We start from the raw sequence: 15,942 nt of genomic DNA, 5'->3' as shown, positions 1-15,942 counted from the left end.
TTTGGCACTTTTCTTTTAGAGACATGTTTATTTTTTCACAATACTCTTGGATGCCATACTCTTGGATGCCATACTCTTGGATGCCATACTCTATGGATGCCAGAAGTAAATTGGCCTAAAGTCTATAGACACAGCCTTTTATGGTGCATACAATACTAAGATATTACAATGATCATTATTAACATATTCATATATTTATACATCATATGTTCATGTTAAACATACATTTGGAAGCTTAGTGGCTACCTTGCCTAGAGGCAAGTAAACCTATCATCAATGTTTTTATTTATTCTCATAAATGTTTCTTTGCTAATAATACGTTGCATTAAATATTAATTTTTGAAAGATATCAAACAATTTGGCGGACCCCCTGCAGTAATTTTGAAGACCCCCTGGGGGTCCCAGACCCCCTGTTGAAGATCAAGTCCACATAAGTCCACAACTTACAGTCCTGGTTACTTAAACACCAGTGCAAAACCAAGTATTTCTCATTTCTGTGGTTTCATTTCAAGGCTCTTAATTGTTAATACAACATCATGTCATAGTAGTTTGTAATTTTGAGGTTTTGTATGCGCCTACAGTTATTTATTTCTTGTTAGGAAAATTACATTTTTTTAAAAAACAAGGTAACTTTTAATGACATATCGACTAAATACACATGTCTAATATTTATACTGAATTCCCACATGATCAACATACTTTAGTTCCACCATCCACTATGCCTGCACAATATGCATTGGGCCGAAGGCAGGAAAAACACCTTTATTTTGCAAGGTTGAGATATTCACAATTACTTTTTGCAAGGGAATGTCACATGCTGTGAATTTTACTACCATCATAAAGTTTTATTAAACCTTTTATTGTGAACTGTTTCATTATAAAAAGGAAGTTGTCTTGTAGATGATTTACCCTTTAAATGTTCAGGGCCAGCATGTGAAGCAACAGTGCATCACCCCTTTGAGGTCAACAAGTTATAGCAGCTTTAACAAGTTTATATTGAGGCTAAAGCACCAAACATACTGGGGTCACAGGAATTTGGTGCACTTTGAGTTAGTAAATGACTTGACTTTGTCTCTGTAGAACCCTCAGTGTCTGCTTGCAGTGACGTATGAAGATTAAAACACTTCTGTCACTCACACAGGTGTTTAGCACTTCTCATGAGAATCCACCCCCTCCAGTTTTATTGTAACAGCTTAAGACTGGTGTCAACACAGCTCACCACAATGGTGAAAAGTGGTAAAAGTGAATTTTATAAAAGCATTTTATTAATAATTTATTTCTGATATCCATTTAACATTTACATGTGTTCACTTAAGTACACCAGTTGATCATTTCTCTAATTCCCCTTAACAAAAGCATACATCATAAAGCTGTTTTTCCTCGATAAACTTTTCAGCTTCTACTTTCGCATATTTATTAAATTTAGTGTTAAAATTCATGTAAAATCAACATATTTTTCTGAAAGTAGCCATCTAAAACATGTAATTGAAAATTGAATGTTGTGGATGTTGATTCTGTCAGTCAGTGGTTTCTTTTATGAGTGATTGTTATGTTACTCAAATTTGCTGCTGTCTGTGTAATAACCTTAATAATGGCTCTATGCTATTCAGGTGTGCCCCTTCTCAGAATTGAATCAATTCATAATTTCATCTTTAGTATGTTTACATATAAATTCCCTTTAGCATAGTGTCTCAGTCAGAAAGACATTTTAAGAAGTGCGCATCAACACCCATTTTCAGTTTGACAGTATTTAAGATCAGTGACCTTTAACTCACAAATTTCAACACCTGAAGTCTTCAGCAGGACTTACAGTCAGACACGGCAGGGAAAAATAAACACAGAACAAATGTTTAAAAAAAAAATTCCAAACAGGTTTGGTCTTTTAATTTTTGTACAAAATAACATTTCAAACAAATTTAAAATGTCCACAACCTCACCATCTTAACATGAAAAACCTGCACAAATCATCAGTCCTGTGCTATTGACATTGTCCCCACTATGTACTGGAGTAGCGACCAGTGCTGCCAGACAGAGGACTGACCAGTACTGGACGGATAACACACTGATCCACTGTGGATGAGGATAACTTTGTGTCACAGTGTGCCCCCTCATGAAGTCTCCCCTATTTGAACTGATTATCAATAAGGGTGCCCTTCATCTTCGCCTTCTTGGCCTCCAGCTCCGCCAGCTCCTGCAGCCTCCTCTTGCTCATGCCCTTCCTCTCCAGCTGCTTCTCGATCACTTTGGCGTTTTGCGCGTACGAGTCCGCCACCTCCCTGGCCTCGATCTCCTCTTCCTCCTCGTCGATGGTGGAAACAGTGACGGAGCTGAACTTGCCCATGTCTTTGGTCCGCTTGGTCATCATCACACGGACTTTCTTGGGCGCCTCCGGTTGCTTCTGACTGTAGACGCTGGTGTTGCCGAAGCCCTGGCCGAACTTCACCACGGCTCCGTCCACGATGAAGGTGGCCGGGTTGTTCTTCGCCTGGTGCTGGTAGAAGAGCAGCAGGCCGCACTTGCCGCACTTCCTGCGGTACTGCCTCTCGATGCCCTCGGCCCTCTTGAGGTACGCGTTTTCGTCCTGCTCCACGTTGCAGAACTTGTGGGCATGTTTGGTCGCGTCGATCACCCTGGCTCGGTCCCGGGGCCTCATGGGCAGCTTCTCCAGCTGGCAGTCCAGCACCAGCACCATCTGACCGCACAGGCAGTAGTAGACATGAAGAGGCTTTTCTCCATCATCGTACTCTTCTCTGTCTCTGGTGTCCGAGCATACGACACTTCTGGACACGACCTTCGGCATGTTTACGCACTCACATGTATTATAATGCCGGTACAGACGAATTAAACGCTGTTGTTGAAACGCCCTGACCACGAAAACACTGGTAAGACTGCTGTCCTGAACACAGAAGTGACGCAACACTTCCGGTGTCCGTCACTGCTACTCTTCCCACCCGAAACTTAAGTGTCTCCCTTTTGTTCCGCGTGGTTATAACTTTCCGCGGAGGCCTGGGTCAAAACATAAACCCATCTAAGGGAATCGAACTCCACGCATTACATCCAGGACCCAGTATCATCGTCTGATATATCGGATGGATAACTATTTTTTTTTAAAACAAGACATGTACATATAATTTGTTTCTTCAAACACCTACACCTTGAGACTGAAGGTATCAGTATGATTGTTTTTTTTCTACCTCAAGTCCAACAAAAACTCGGCTGCTACATTTTTTTGAAGCACAAAAAAAACACAACACTTTTGCCTGTTTATTATGCATTTAATACTTTTGCTTGATCTGATTTTAATTGTGAAGCACATTGGGTCACCTGTAGTATTAAATGGGCTGTATAAACTCGATGACCTGTAGGCTTATTCAAGAAAATTGCACCCCATCTCTCAGTCAATTGAGAGCTTATCACGCTTCCACATGTAAGCGTTTTCCTTTTAAAGCAGGACCAAACACTGCAGCCTTAACCTGAGCTTTGTATACTGCCTCCCTGAGGGTGTGACCTTGATCAGGTGACTTTACACTGCAGCACCACATCCGAAACAGTCTCATTTATACTGAAACTTAATACACTGCTTTGATAAAGCCAGACCAAGACAGCACATCCGCATTAAAGAAACATTTATTTCAACATTGAAAAGTACAAAATGAACAGTTTAGGCATTTGAAGATGTAATCAAGTCAAGTAGTTTGCACAGGCTCCATCACAAGGGCAGAACATCGCTGATGTTACAGGATTCTCACTGGCAGCAGCCGGTGTCGCAAGTCTTCCCTTTGCACACGCAGCCAGAGGCGCACTTGGGGCAGCCGGATGGGCAGCATGGGCAGCAGCCTGCAAAGACAATAAATTAGTTACTGACCAGTGATTAAGTACTCTGGTCTAGGGGCGTGTGGGGATCCAGAAAGCGGCAGATTACATGACATTCTAAAGACTGCAAGTCAAATCATATTCAAGGCAGCAAAAAAAAAAAATAAAAAAAAAAAAGTGAGGTTTGGGTGTTATTGAAATTTACACCTTTAGTTGCAGCTCATTAGGCCAATTAGAGCCACCTGGGTAGTTGCTACATTTCATGGTTAAGAGATTTCAGGTTCTGCACTAGAAAGACAAAACCTAGTGACTAATTTTAAAATTAGACATCACTAGTGAGGCCATTTTTTACATCGTGCTGAGGAAATGTATATATTTTTCACAAGTATATAAAGAGGATTCGAAGGGAAATTTACAAAAGCCATTTGGAGATAGCCATTTGGTCACTTTGAAAGGGGATTGTTAAAATACAAATAGTCTAAATTACTCTCCTCATAGAATCGATGCAAGGATGAAATTGGACTTACTCTTCTTGCAGGTGGTGCAGGAGCAGTTTTTGCAAGTGCAGGATCCTCCGCAGTTGCAGGTTCCACCTGGAAACAAAACCAAGCCAAGTCAGGCCCATACCGTCCGCTAATGACAGTCTAACAAAACTACAACCATGAGATATATTAAGACCAAACGAAACAGTTCACAAAGGAAAACTTACTCTTGGAGCAGTCGCAAGGGTCCATATTTCTCAGATGATGTTTCTGGTCTTCGGGTAAAGGTGCTGAGTCTCTGGTATCAGAAGAGTCAATGTTGTGCTTCTCCACAGAAGGGGCGGCCCTTTTATAGCGTGCTGGGAACAACAGCACCGGGTGCAAACTGCGCCTGTCACGCTGCACGCTGGCACGTAATTGATGACTACAAAGACGGTTGTGCACACGACATCTCGGTTAACCACCCAGAAGCGAGAGAGGAGAGATTCCCAGGACAAAGTAAGCGGTTTTTCTGATCATTACAGAAGAGCCCCCTTCCCCCTTTGGCGGCACTAAACCCCGGAAAAACAACATGTTTACACGATGAAAACATCATTATTTATGGCAGTAGAGCACTGGTTACGAGAGTTCATCAATATGTAGGCTACCTTAAAGTCTATGGGCTTTCATTTTCAGGAAACTTATGGAGACACTAAGTGGCACCTGTGTCTCAGTAAGATATTATAATTTCATTTTTACGTGTGAGCTGGGGTTACACGGGAGAAATTGCACATTCTAATGTGGAAATGCTACGAACTGCGGTATGCACAGACCAACAAGTCATGCGCTCATATTGCGCACGGATTTAAGAAAGTGAAAGGTCATATTTATGTGTTGTTCACGGGCGCAAAGAAACAAGTCATATGGCCGCTCGAAATTTTAAAAGGTGTGGGGTGGTGGGCAAAATGTTTTAAGTAGACTAATGTAATTAGATGTGTACTCAATAAATCAAAGCCCATTTTGCACAAATTGCTCAAATTGACAATCTAAATGACGATATATGCAAGTCCTTTTTTTAAAAAAAAAAGAAAAAATTGGCCGCACTTCCTGCGGTACTGCCTCTCGATGCCCTCGGCCCTCTTGAGGTACGCGTTTTCGTCCTGCTCCACGTTGCAGAACTTGTGGGCATGTTTGGTCGCGTCGATCACCCTGGCTCGGTCCCGGGGCCTCATGGGCAGCTTCTCCAGCTGGCAGTCCAGCACCAGCACCATCTGACCGCACAGGCAGTAGTAGACATGAAGAGGCTTTTCTCCATCATCGTACTCTTCTCTGTCTCTGGTGTCCGAGCATACGACACTTCTGGACACGACCTTCGGCATGTTTACGCACTCACATGTATTATAATGCCGGTACAGACGAATTAAATGCTGTTGTTGAAACGCAACGACCACGAAAACACTGGTAAGACTGCTGTCCTGAACACAGAAGTGACGCAACACTTCCGGTGTCCGTCACTGCTACTCTTCCCACCCGAAACTTAAGTGTCTCCCTTTTGTTCCGCGTGGTTATAACTTTCCGCGGAGGCCTGGGTCAAAACATAAACCCATCTAAGGGAATCGAACTCCACGCATTACACCCAGGACCCAGTATCATCGTCTGATATATCGGATGGATAATTTTTTCTTTTTTTTTAAAAAGACATGTACATATAATTTGTTTCTTCAAACACCTACACCTTGAGACTGAAGGTATCAGTATGATTGTTTTTTTTCTACCTCAAGTCCAACAAAAACTCGGCTGCTACATTTTTTTGAAGCACAAAAAAACCAACACTTTTTCCTGTTTCTTAGGCATTTAATACTTTTGCTTGATCTGATTTTAATTGTGAAGCACATTGGGTCACCTGTAGTATTAAATGGGCTATATAAACTTGATGACCTGTAGGTTTATTCAAGAAAATTGCACCCCATCTCTCAGTCAATTGAGAGCTTATCACGCTTCCACATGTAAGGGTTTTCCTTTTAAAACAGGACCAAACACTGCAGCCTTAACCTGAGCTTTGTATACTACCTCCCTGAGGGTGTGACCTTGATCAGGTGACTTTACACTGCAGCACCACATCCGAAACAGTCTCATTTATACTGAAACTTAATACACTGCTTTGATAAAGCCAGACCAAGACAGCTCATCCGCATTAAAGAAACATTTATTTCAACATTGAAAAGTACAAAATGAACAGTTTAGGCATTTGAAGATGTAATCAAGTCAAGTAGTTTGCACAGGCTCCATCACAAGGGCAGAACATCGCTGATGTTACTGGATTCTCACTGGCAGCAGCCGGTGTCGCAAGTCTTCCCTTTGCACACGCAGCCAGAGGCGCACTTGGGGCAGCCGGATGGGCAGCATGGGCAGCAGCCTGCAAAGACAATAAATTAGTTACTGACCAGTGATTAAGTACTCTGGTCTAGGAGTGTGTGGGGATCCAGAAAGCGGCAGATTACATGACATTTAAAGACTGTGCAAGTCAAATCATATTCAAGGCAGCAAAAAGAAAAAAGTGAGGTTTGGGTGTAATTGAAATTTACACCTTTAGTTGCAGCTCATTAGGCCAATTAGAGCCACCTGGGCAGTTGCTACACTTCATGGTTAAGAGATTTCAGGTTCTGCACTAGAAAGACAAAAACCTAGTGACTAATTATAAAATTAGACGTCACTAGTGAGGCCATTTTTTACATCGTGCTGAGGAAATGTATATATTTTTCAAAAGTATATAAGAGGATTCGGAGGGAAAATTATAAGAGCCATTTGGACATAGCCATTGGGTCACTTTGAAAGGGGATTGTTAAAATAAATAGTCTAAATTACTCTCCTCATAGAATCGACGCAAGGATGAAATTGGACTTACTCTTCTTGCAGGTGGTGCAGGAGCAGTTTTTGCAAGTGCAGGATCCTCCGCAGTTGCAGGTTCCACCTGGAAACAAAACCATGCCTGGTCAGGCCCATACCGTCCGCTAATGACAGTCTAACAAAACTACAACCATGAGATATATTAAGACCAAACGAAACAGTTCACAAAGGAAAACTTACTCTTGGAGCAGTCGCAAGGGTCCATATTTCTCAGATGATGTTTCTGGTCTTCGGGTAAAGGTGCTGAGTCTCTGGTATCAGAAGAGTCAATGTTATGCTTCTCCACAGAAGGGGCGGCCCTTTTATAGCGTGCTTGGAACAACAGCACCGGGTGCAAACTGCGCCTGTCACGCTGCACGCTGGCACGTAATTGATGACTACAAAGACGGTTGTGCACACGACTTCTTGGTTAACCACCCAGAAGCGAGAGAGGAGAGATTCCCAGGACAAAGTAGGCGGTTTTTGTGATCATTACAGAAGAGCCCCCTTCCCCCTTTGGCGGCACTAAACCCCGGAAAAACAACATGTTTACACGATGAAAACATCATTATTTATGGCAGTAGAGCACGGGTTACGAGAGTTTATCAATATGTAGGCTACCTTAAAGTCTATGGGCTTTTATTTTCAGGAAGCTCATGAAGACACTAAGTGGCACCTGTGTCTCAGTAAGATATTATAATTTCCTTTTTGCGTGTGAGCTGGGGTTACATGGGAGAAATTGCACATTCTAATGTGGAAATGCTACGAACTGCGGTATGCACAGAGTCATGCGCTCATATTGCGCACGGATTTAAGAAAATGAAAGGTCATATTTATGTCTTGTTCACGGGCGCAAAGAAACAAGTCATATGGCCGCTCGAAATTTTAAAAGGTGTGGGGTGGTGGGCAAAATGTTTTAAGTAGACTAATGTAATTAGATATGTACTCAATAAATCAAAGCCCATTTTGCACAAATTGCTCAAATTGACAATCTAAATGACGAGATATGCAAGTCCTTTTAAAAAAAAGGTGTAATTACTTTAAAGTATAGCATATACTTAATTAATCAAATGGGAGTTGTAGTTTGTAGTTGTCTGACTATTTTAGGCTACAGTATTTCACAGGATATTAAAAAAGGCTATTTATACACTACACATTCCTAACACTACCCAGTTTGCTCTGGAGGGCTGCTTCCTTTATGTGATGAGCATATTCGCCATGGGCTATACCTATTTACCCCTATTTGTATTTGACTGATGCGGACTCTTTTTTCGGCATGCTTAATGTATTTCATGCCGTGGACTATTGCATATTTACAGGATATGTGGTTATGATTAATGTTTTATCAGAATTCTCATCTTAATGTGTTGTTTTTAAAACCCTTGTTGTCATTTGCCTTTAAGGGGAGCCTATTGTTACACATGGCCAGGGACTGCAGATGAAAACTAGCTAAATCTGGTATATTTACAGAAATGTTCAGTAATATGCACTGCCTCTGTCAAATACTATATAGATAAATAAAATTGAACTAATAGCCTAAAACAATCCATTACCGAATGACAAAGTTGTTTAACAGGATTAGGGCTGGCTGGATTAGGCTATACTTTTACTTTTACACTGAAGGACCTATAATGTGTGTTGCCAGTCTGTTATTTTACAGTCATGCAGACCCACAGGTGTGATTAACTGTCTCGATAATGAAAGTGTTAAAGTCACGGTGACCTTCAACATTCCCGTTTGGCTCACGGATGATTTTATTTCGCCCTCACATTTGTCCAGTCATGTTTCCTCTCGGGGATTTCGGATCTGTGCAAAGTGCACACGGTACAAACAAACAAACCGCCAGATCCGTGGTGGTGTGCGCGCTGCCCTACGCGGCTCTGCACCCGGCAGCTTCACCCGGCGCTCGTGAGCAAACCAAAGTAAATAGACTATTGTCATATGGTGCCTTCGGGATCCGTGTGCTGTAGGAAATATCTTATTCACGAGTCGAGTTCGCATGACAACAACGTCTTTATGCTCCGTGCTCCAGATATTATGTGGATGGCTGTAGGCTAGTGGGGTCAAATGTTCGTTTATCCGCGCGCATCACCACAGGCGGCTCACTGTTTATCTTCTGTCACCGGATGAAGAGCTTCTGCTGGGAGCCTGAAGGCAGCATTTTTTGCGCTCGCCACCTTCTGACCAGTGTTTTTCCACTTAAGTCATTGTGTCAACGAGCCGTTATGAGATGTGACCGATGTGAATCACCGAGTGTAACGAAATAGTAGTTTTCGAAACAGCTATAATATCAATCACGTCAGTCGCATAAACCACAGTCCACATAACGGAGGAATGTGATTACTGTGCCTAGATTTAAATATATTAATGAATGTCTAAATTCATATTAATGTCTTGTTAATTAAAACTCACACCGAGCCTTGAGCCAGCTGCACTTTCTGTCGTGTAGACAAGTGGTCCAAACCAAGAGAGCTTTATTCTAAATAAAAATGAAGAGCCCACATACTTCAAAGATTACCTATAAAATAAAACCGAAACGTGTAAAAGATAAATGTAGACTCTATGTAGACCTACCCTGGAGTTTTAATATGTCACCCAATTTAAGTTTAAAACCTTCAATGGGAATATATCAGAATCTGGTTGATTTTTACCTTCTGGACAATCTTTGCCTCAAGTCCAACAAAAACTTGGATGCTACCACATTGTTTTTGAAGCACAAAAAACACATTTGCCTGTTTTTATGTTATGCTTTTAATACTTTTATTGCTTCTTACGCATAATCTAATTTTAATTGTGAAGCACATTGAGTCACCTGTAGTATTAAATGTGCTATATAAACTAGATGCTGGTAGGTTTATTCAAGGATACGTACACATACTTCAAAGATAACCTATAAAATGAAACAGAAAAGTATATAAGATAAATGTAAACTCTATGTAGGCCTACCCTGGGGTTTCAATATTTCCCTCAATTTAAGTTTAAAACCTTCAATGGGAATATATTTTTTTAGGCTTATTAAGGGGAAACACAACATACAGTATATTATAACCTAACATGTTAGGAAGGAACATCAAGTAACAGGATGTGACAGTTAGCATTATTGTTTAGCCTGCACTTTAATGTGTCCGTTTCTGTAATTTGTGATTGCATCAGTTATTTGATTACACTCATCTGTGGTGATCATGAGGAATTATTTAAACAAGATGTTGGTGAGGAGGCCTATTGTAAGTATAATAAATGCAAAAACACTTTGCGAGGCCCTGATTCCTTATTTTGTCTGTTAAGACTGTTCGGCTTCTTGTTTGGTAACGTTAACACAAAGGTATCAATGTGTTTGTTTATGAATCCCAAGTGTGGTTGGTAAGACATGAGGGCAGTGAGCACCGCACAGAGGGGTTTGTCTGTGTCAGAGCTCTAGAGGGAGACATTTACACATTTATATATTTAACAGAGAACTTTTTAGTTGTTGTTGTGTTTTTGCTGTCTGTTTTTGTTTTGTGAATATAGCTACCTTGTGTTTGTTTTATTGATATAGTTGTTTTGTTTTAATTATAAAGTGTGATTGGTGGAAGCTAATAAGGATCCAAACAAAGAATAAAGAATAAATGACTCAGTGGTTCTACATGGACTCCTATTGGAGCCATTTATAAGGTGCACATTTTAAGAAATAATCAGCATTTTGTCTACCAACATCCACAAAAACATTGTACCTATGAAACAGTGAAGCTATGAATGGAAGTAATAAATGTAAACATAATATACAGTTGTCCAATTTACTGTAATATTTATAATGAATGTAAAGGGGAAGAGTGCCAAACACTGATATGCAACAAAACATGCAGTACAATCTGCAGGAACACATAACATGACCGTAAACAGGATCACTATATACTGAGGCACCTGTTAACAATTTAGAAAAGTATACAGTACATATACTATACATGAAGTAATATAAATGATAATGGATTAAAAAATAACAGCTACAAAAATGATAGAGTGGAAAGAGGAGCTCTTATTAAAAAATTCACCATCGTGTTCAGATTATCTATTATTATATGGTATTAATTAACTTCACTTTAAAGAAATACTGTACACACAAGCATGTTTATTGAGCTGTAAACTAAATGATATAACTGTACTGTAATGAAACACATTAAGGCTGCTGTTAATATTGACATGTCTCACCAAATTCGTAAGAAACCTGCATTTCATGGGTTGAAAATGGCTCAACACGCCACCTATTGTTGTAAATCAGCCCTAGTCTTGCAAGTCCAATGATGAGGTATAGAGACAACCGGTTGGGTCGTCTCTGTGTCATCAAATTTAAAAATGTTAGATCCCTCTAATCTGAGAGCTCCCCTTGCCCTCTCTCTTCCCCTCCCCCTGAGTGTGTGTGTGTGTGTGTGTTTGTTTGGTGTGTGTGTGTGTGTGTTTGGTGTGTGTGTAAAGGGCACAGTTCAGAGGGAATTTGATCCTAAAGTCCAGCATTGGACAGGGCATATACATTGCAAAGAATGACACACCCACCCTTGTAAGGGATTTCGATTGCTGTAATGCCATTTCTGATGACTTGTGGATTTGAATATAGACACTTTATATAGACATCAGATGATTTTACACGTTATAGAATAAATCTAATACATCACTTTATGATAGGTCACATTCCTTTATTTGGGATGACATTAACTTTTATTCATAATGAATTGGTTGAAAACTCCTATTTACAAGTTCAGAAAGTCAAACTCTGAAAAGAGCAGATCTAACTGAATGATCACGACTGTCACTGAGCTCCTTGTTATTTGCATGCTGGGATCTTGTTCCACCAGGACTGACGGGTATGTGTCTCCCTGCGTCCTCCCCCATACTTACCGGTAAATTCATATCAGTAAAGCGTGGCTCATCTAGCACTAAACAGTTTGCTACATTAGGCTACATGCTTTTGAGTCGCAAATCATATACAGGTGGACCCGCTGTCTGTGGAGGAAGGAATACTTGTTCACTAATAGGAAGATTCACAGACTTTTGGTGTCCTAAAGCAGGTCAGTTCAGCAACAATAACTCTCTCTCTAAGAGCTCTTCCTGACAAAATAATCCTGGAAAAGCATGAAACAGCTTTTTGTAATTTCTTAGGGTGACCAAAGAGATTACCGTTATTACATCTGTCAACAAAGAGAAAATGCTTATAGTTTATATGATATATTTTGTTTTGGGTGAAGGCAACGATCCTGCATACAGTCCCACAGAATCATTGTAATGCTGCTATATTAATGCCAGTAAAACGTGTAGGCTGTGTTACAGTGCATGCTGTTGATGTTTCCACAATCATACATTTGGATTAAACAAAGTTAAGCCATCATAAACAAGAATAAAAATAATTTAGCCTGTATAAAAAGAAGTCAAGTTGAGACATTTCTAGAACTACATCATTTGGGCGACTACATTGCTGAGAGAAAAGCTATATCCTGCATGAGATTCCTTAATGCCACTTTGGGACAGAGTTGTTTTATACGAGCAGATTCCTTGCAGTTTTGCTCATTGCATGAACTCCTCCTGTATGTGGCTGCTTAGCTGCTATTATTTACAGCTTCCCTGTTTTCACACTGATTTGCATGGCATGGTAGTTCCACAACAGAGGTGGGCCAATCACTGTTGAATAGTCTGATTGGGTCTGAGAGAATTAATCATGTTAAACAGAGCACATGACAAGCTAAAGACTAATCATCAGCAGCAGGGGGAAGGGGTATCGGTGTCATTTGCCATAAAAGTCCAGTAACATGCATTCACTAACAAGTAGGATACAGTTGTATTAATAGAGGGTGGTATTTGAATGTTTTTATGGCCCAGGTGTGTAGGGTTGGATTAGGACAGCTATTTGTACAGGTATGATGCTTTAATTTATCTGTCTTGTTACTATGCAAAGTTTTTTCCTCTTTCTGTGTTGCTGTTACATGTACAGTAGCAATGTGTGTGTGTGTGAGTGTGTGTGTGTGTGTGTGTGCTGCCTATCTTGGCCATGTTAGTCTCAATGGAAAAGATCTAGAAAAGAACAGCGAAAAAGAGATGGATGGGAAGAGAATTTCATTTTAAATGTTTGATGTATAAACATTCAGCTCTGGCATATAGAACATGGACTCAGTAACCAGATTTACAAGAGTATTCACAAAGAAACAACAACATTATTTAACACACAATTCTAATAACTACCTGTGCACATACGTTTTTTTGAAGATATTCTATCCAGTTCTCTTCCCTCACTGTGCTGTTGGTCTGTTCTGTTCATGGTGGTCAAGCTCAAGATGGATCATTCAGTACATTTTACTCTCTTCACAGACTGGGCCATGGATCACGTGCTGAACCATGCAGACAATTATATCTTTACTCCGTACGTCTACCCGACCTCGTGGCCCGAGGACTGGGCTCTGCGTCAGATAATCAGCCTGTGGGTGGTGACCACCTTCGCAGCAGAGCTGATTTACCTGGGCTTTGGAGCACTTAACTTCTACTACGTGTTTGACCATAAGCTCATGAAACATCCGCAGTTTATCAAGGTTTGGTAGACCAGTTAAAGGTCAAACAATTAATAAGGGGTGTGAAAAATGAGTAACTGGGACTGTTTTTATTATTTAAGATAACATCAGACCTGGAAACTATTCCAAAGGAAAATTCTCCCTTATCCTAACTTTGTGTCTTTGATCCAACAGAACCAGGTAAGAAAGGAGATTCAACTATCAACAGTCTCCCTCTTCTGGATGAGCTTCCCCACAGTAGCCCTTTTCTTCTGGGAGATCAGGGGAAACAGCAAACTTTATGACAACATCAGCAAATCCTCTCTGGGTGAGACAACAGTTAACTGAAACATTAAAATCCAGGTCAGGGTTTAACTCAAAATTTAAATGAAAGTTATTTGATTAACTGACTAAAGGTTAGCCGTTAATAGCCACCAATCAAATATTTCTCAGCTGTTAAAACAGATTATCAAATTATTAGTTCTAATGAGACCCATTGGCCTTCAACCATTTCTTTAAGAAGACATGGTCTTTGCAAATTGCTTATCAAGCTGGTAAAGGTGTGGATGATGCAAAACTGTACATCCTTGACATTATGAGCACCATGAGAAAATCACGTCTCATGTGAGACTTTTATGCGCCGGTTTCTCTTTAGCTTTTAACAAGATGCAGCCTCATATTTCGATTGAGAGACTTGCTTCTTATTTTAATTTACCTGATCAGCTTTTGATGTTGCTTTTATATTTTTTTAAGAGACAGAATCCAGCAGGTTCTGGTAAATGGACATATGTCCAGCACAGGGATCTCAAATAGAGGCTCACCCCAGGGTTTTGTCCTGTCCCCCCTGCTTTTTATTAAGTACACAGACAGCTGCAGGTCTTCTCAAGAGAACAGCTATGAAAATCTCTTATGACACTGCCTTATTGGTTCTTCTTCAGATCATGACTGTGCTCTACCTGCCTTTGTTAAAGGGTGATTTCTCTTGTCCTCTTCTCTATTTGTGTATATACATAATATCTGTAGATACTGTATGTGTGTAATGTTGAGTGCATGCACATGTTGGCTACTGTATGTTTATGCATTGACGTGTGAGCAGTCATTTTAAAATGACCATTCTCTTTAACCCGGTTATGAACTGTAATGGTTTACTACCGCTGCTCCTTACTCCCTTGTTAACCTGTTTCTCTGTACCATGCCTGTGAGTTTCGGTGTTGTTCATGGACTGGGTAAGCTACAAACAAATTGCCTTTTTCTGGATCAATAAGGTTGTCTGGCTCTGAATCTGAATCTACTGGGATGTTTCTGTTTCAGGCTGGTCTGGGGTATTCCTGAGCATTGCTAGTTTCTTGTTCTTTACTGACATGTGTATCTACTGGATACACCGTTCCATGCACCATAAGAGCATTTACAAGGTAAGCGCATGCATGTCTATGACTTGTTTAACGCTGCTCTGAACAATAATTATATATAAACCATAAACCATGAATTGGAGAGGACATGATGATTTAGCTAAGCTTTTTTTTAATTAGTCTTTTAAAAATGTATCTGCATCCATGCACTCACTGTATTGTTTTGTGTACCTTATGTGTCTGGTGTATTTACCAATAAAAGTCCTAATATTTACTATTTGTGTTTCCCCCCCTTAGCACTTACATAAGCAGCACCATATATTCAAGATCCCTACGCCTTTTGCCAGCCATGCCTTCCACCCACTCGACGGCTTCCTGCAGAGCTTACCCTATCATGTCTACCCATTCATCTTCCCCCTCCATAAGGTGGTGTCTTCTTTAACATTTTCCTGTTAGCTATTGACAGTATTGCAAATTCAGACTACATAAGCTTCACTGCATATTTCACAATAATGTTAGAAACTTTTGAAATATTTCAGTTCTAGCTGTGTGGCAACCTTTGCTTGAGAAGTAGTGTAAAAAATAAACAAAGTACTTTATTGACACTAACTGTAAAATGTTTGGGATAATTACATTACAGGCAGTTTACCTCTCATTATTTGTCTTTGTCAACATCTGGACCATTTCCATACACGATGGAGACTACCGCATCCCTGGCCCCCTGTTATGTCTGATCAATGGTGCTGCTCACCACGTAGACCATCATCTCTTCTTCAACTACAACTACGGACAATACTTTACGCTCTGGGATCGTCTGGGGGGCTCCTACCGACACCCCTCAGCCCTACTGCAGAAAGGGCCATGTGACCACATTAGCAAGCTCATGGCAGAGGCTGAACACACACAGTGATAATGGAGTTAGTCAGG

General features: G+C 40.5%; 3 protein-coding genes across 3 annotated transcripts; 1 reads left to right on the top strand and 2 right to left on the bottom strand.

Moving 5' to 3' along the window:
• Positions 1-1,849: 1,849 nt before the first annotated feature.
• steep1 (STING1 ER exit protein 1) lies at positions 1,850-2,893 on the bottom strand. The gene has a single exon (XM_083916186.1). The coding sequence runs from the start codon at positions 2,798-2,800 to the stop codon at positions 2,123-2,125; it is 678 nt and encodes a 225-aa protein (XP_083772312.1). The 5' UTR covers positions 2,801-2,893; the 3' UTR covers positions 1,850-2,122.
• Positions 2,894-6,462: 3,569 nt separating this feature from the next.
• mt2 (metallothionein 2) lies at positions 6,463-7,538 on the bottom strand. Its single transcript, XM_083917157.1, has 3 exons — positions 7,362-7,538; positions 7,180-7,245; positions 6,463-6,690 (listed from the first exon to the last, which is right to left on the bottom strand). The coding sequence occupies exons 1-3, from the start codon at positions 7,384-7,386 to the stop codon at positions 6,599-6,601; spliced, it is 183 nt and encodes a 60-aa protein (XP_083773283.1). The 5' UTR covers positions 7,387-7,538; the 3' UTR covers positions 6,463-6,598.
• Positions 7,539-13,498: 5,960 nt separating this feature from the next.
• LOC310949507 (lathosterol oxidase-like) lies at positions 13,499-15,930 on the top strand (the record flags this gene model as incomplete). Its single annotated transcript, XM_083916981.1, has 5 exons — positions 13,499-13,708; positions 13,862-13,994; positions 14,978-15,078; positions 15,313-15,441; positions 15,656-15,930. 5 exons carry the CDS (start codon positions 13,499-13,501, stop codon positions 15,923-15,925), a joined length of 843 nt encoding a protein of 280 aa, XP_083773107.1. The 3' UTR covers positions 15,926-15,930.
• Positions 15,931-15,942: the final 12 nt, after the last annotated feature.

Source organism: Echiichthys vipera (assembly GCF_963691815.1).
Source record: "Echiichthys vipera genome assembly, chromosome: 7".
NCBI classification, from domain to species: domain Eukaryota; kingdom Metazoa; phylum Chordata; class Actinopteri; order Perciformes; family Trachinidae; genus Echiichthys; species Echiichthys vipera.
This window is presented reverse-complemented; position numbering and strand designations above follow the sequence as displayed.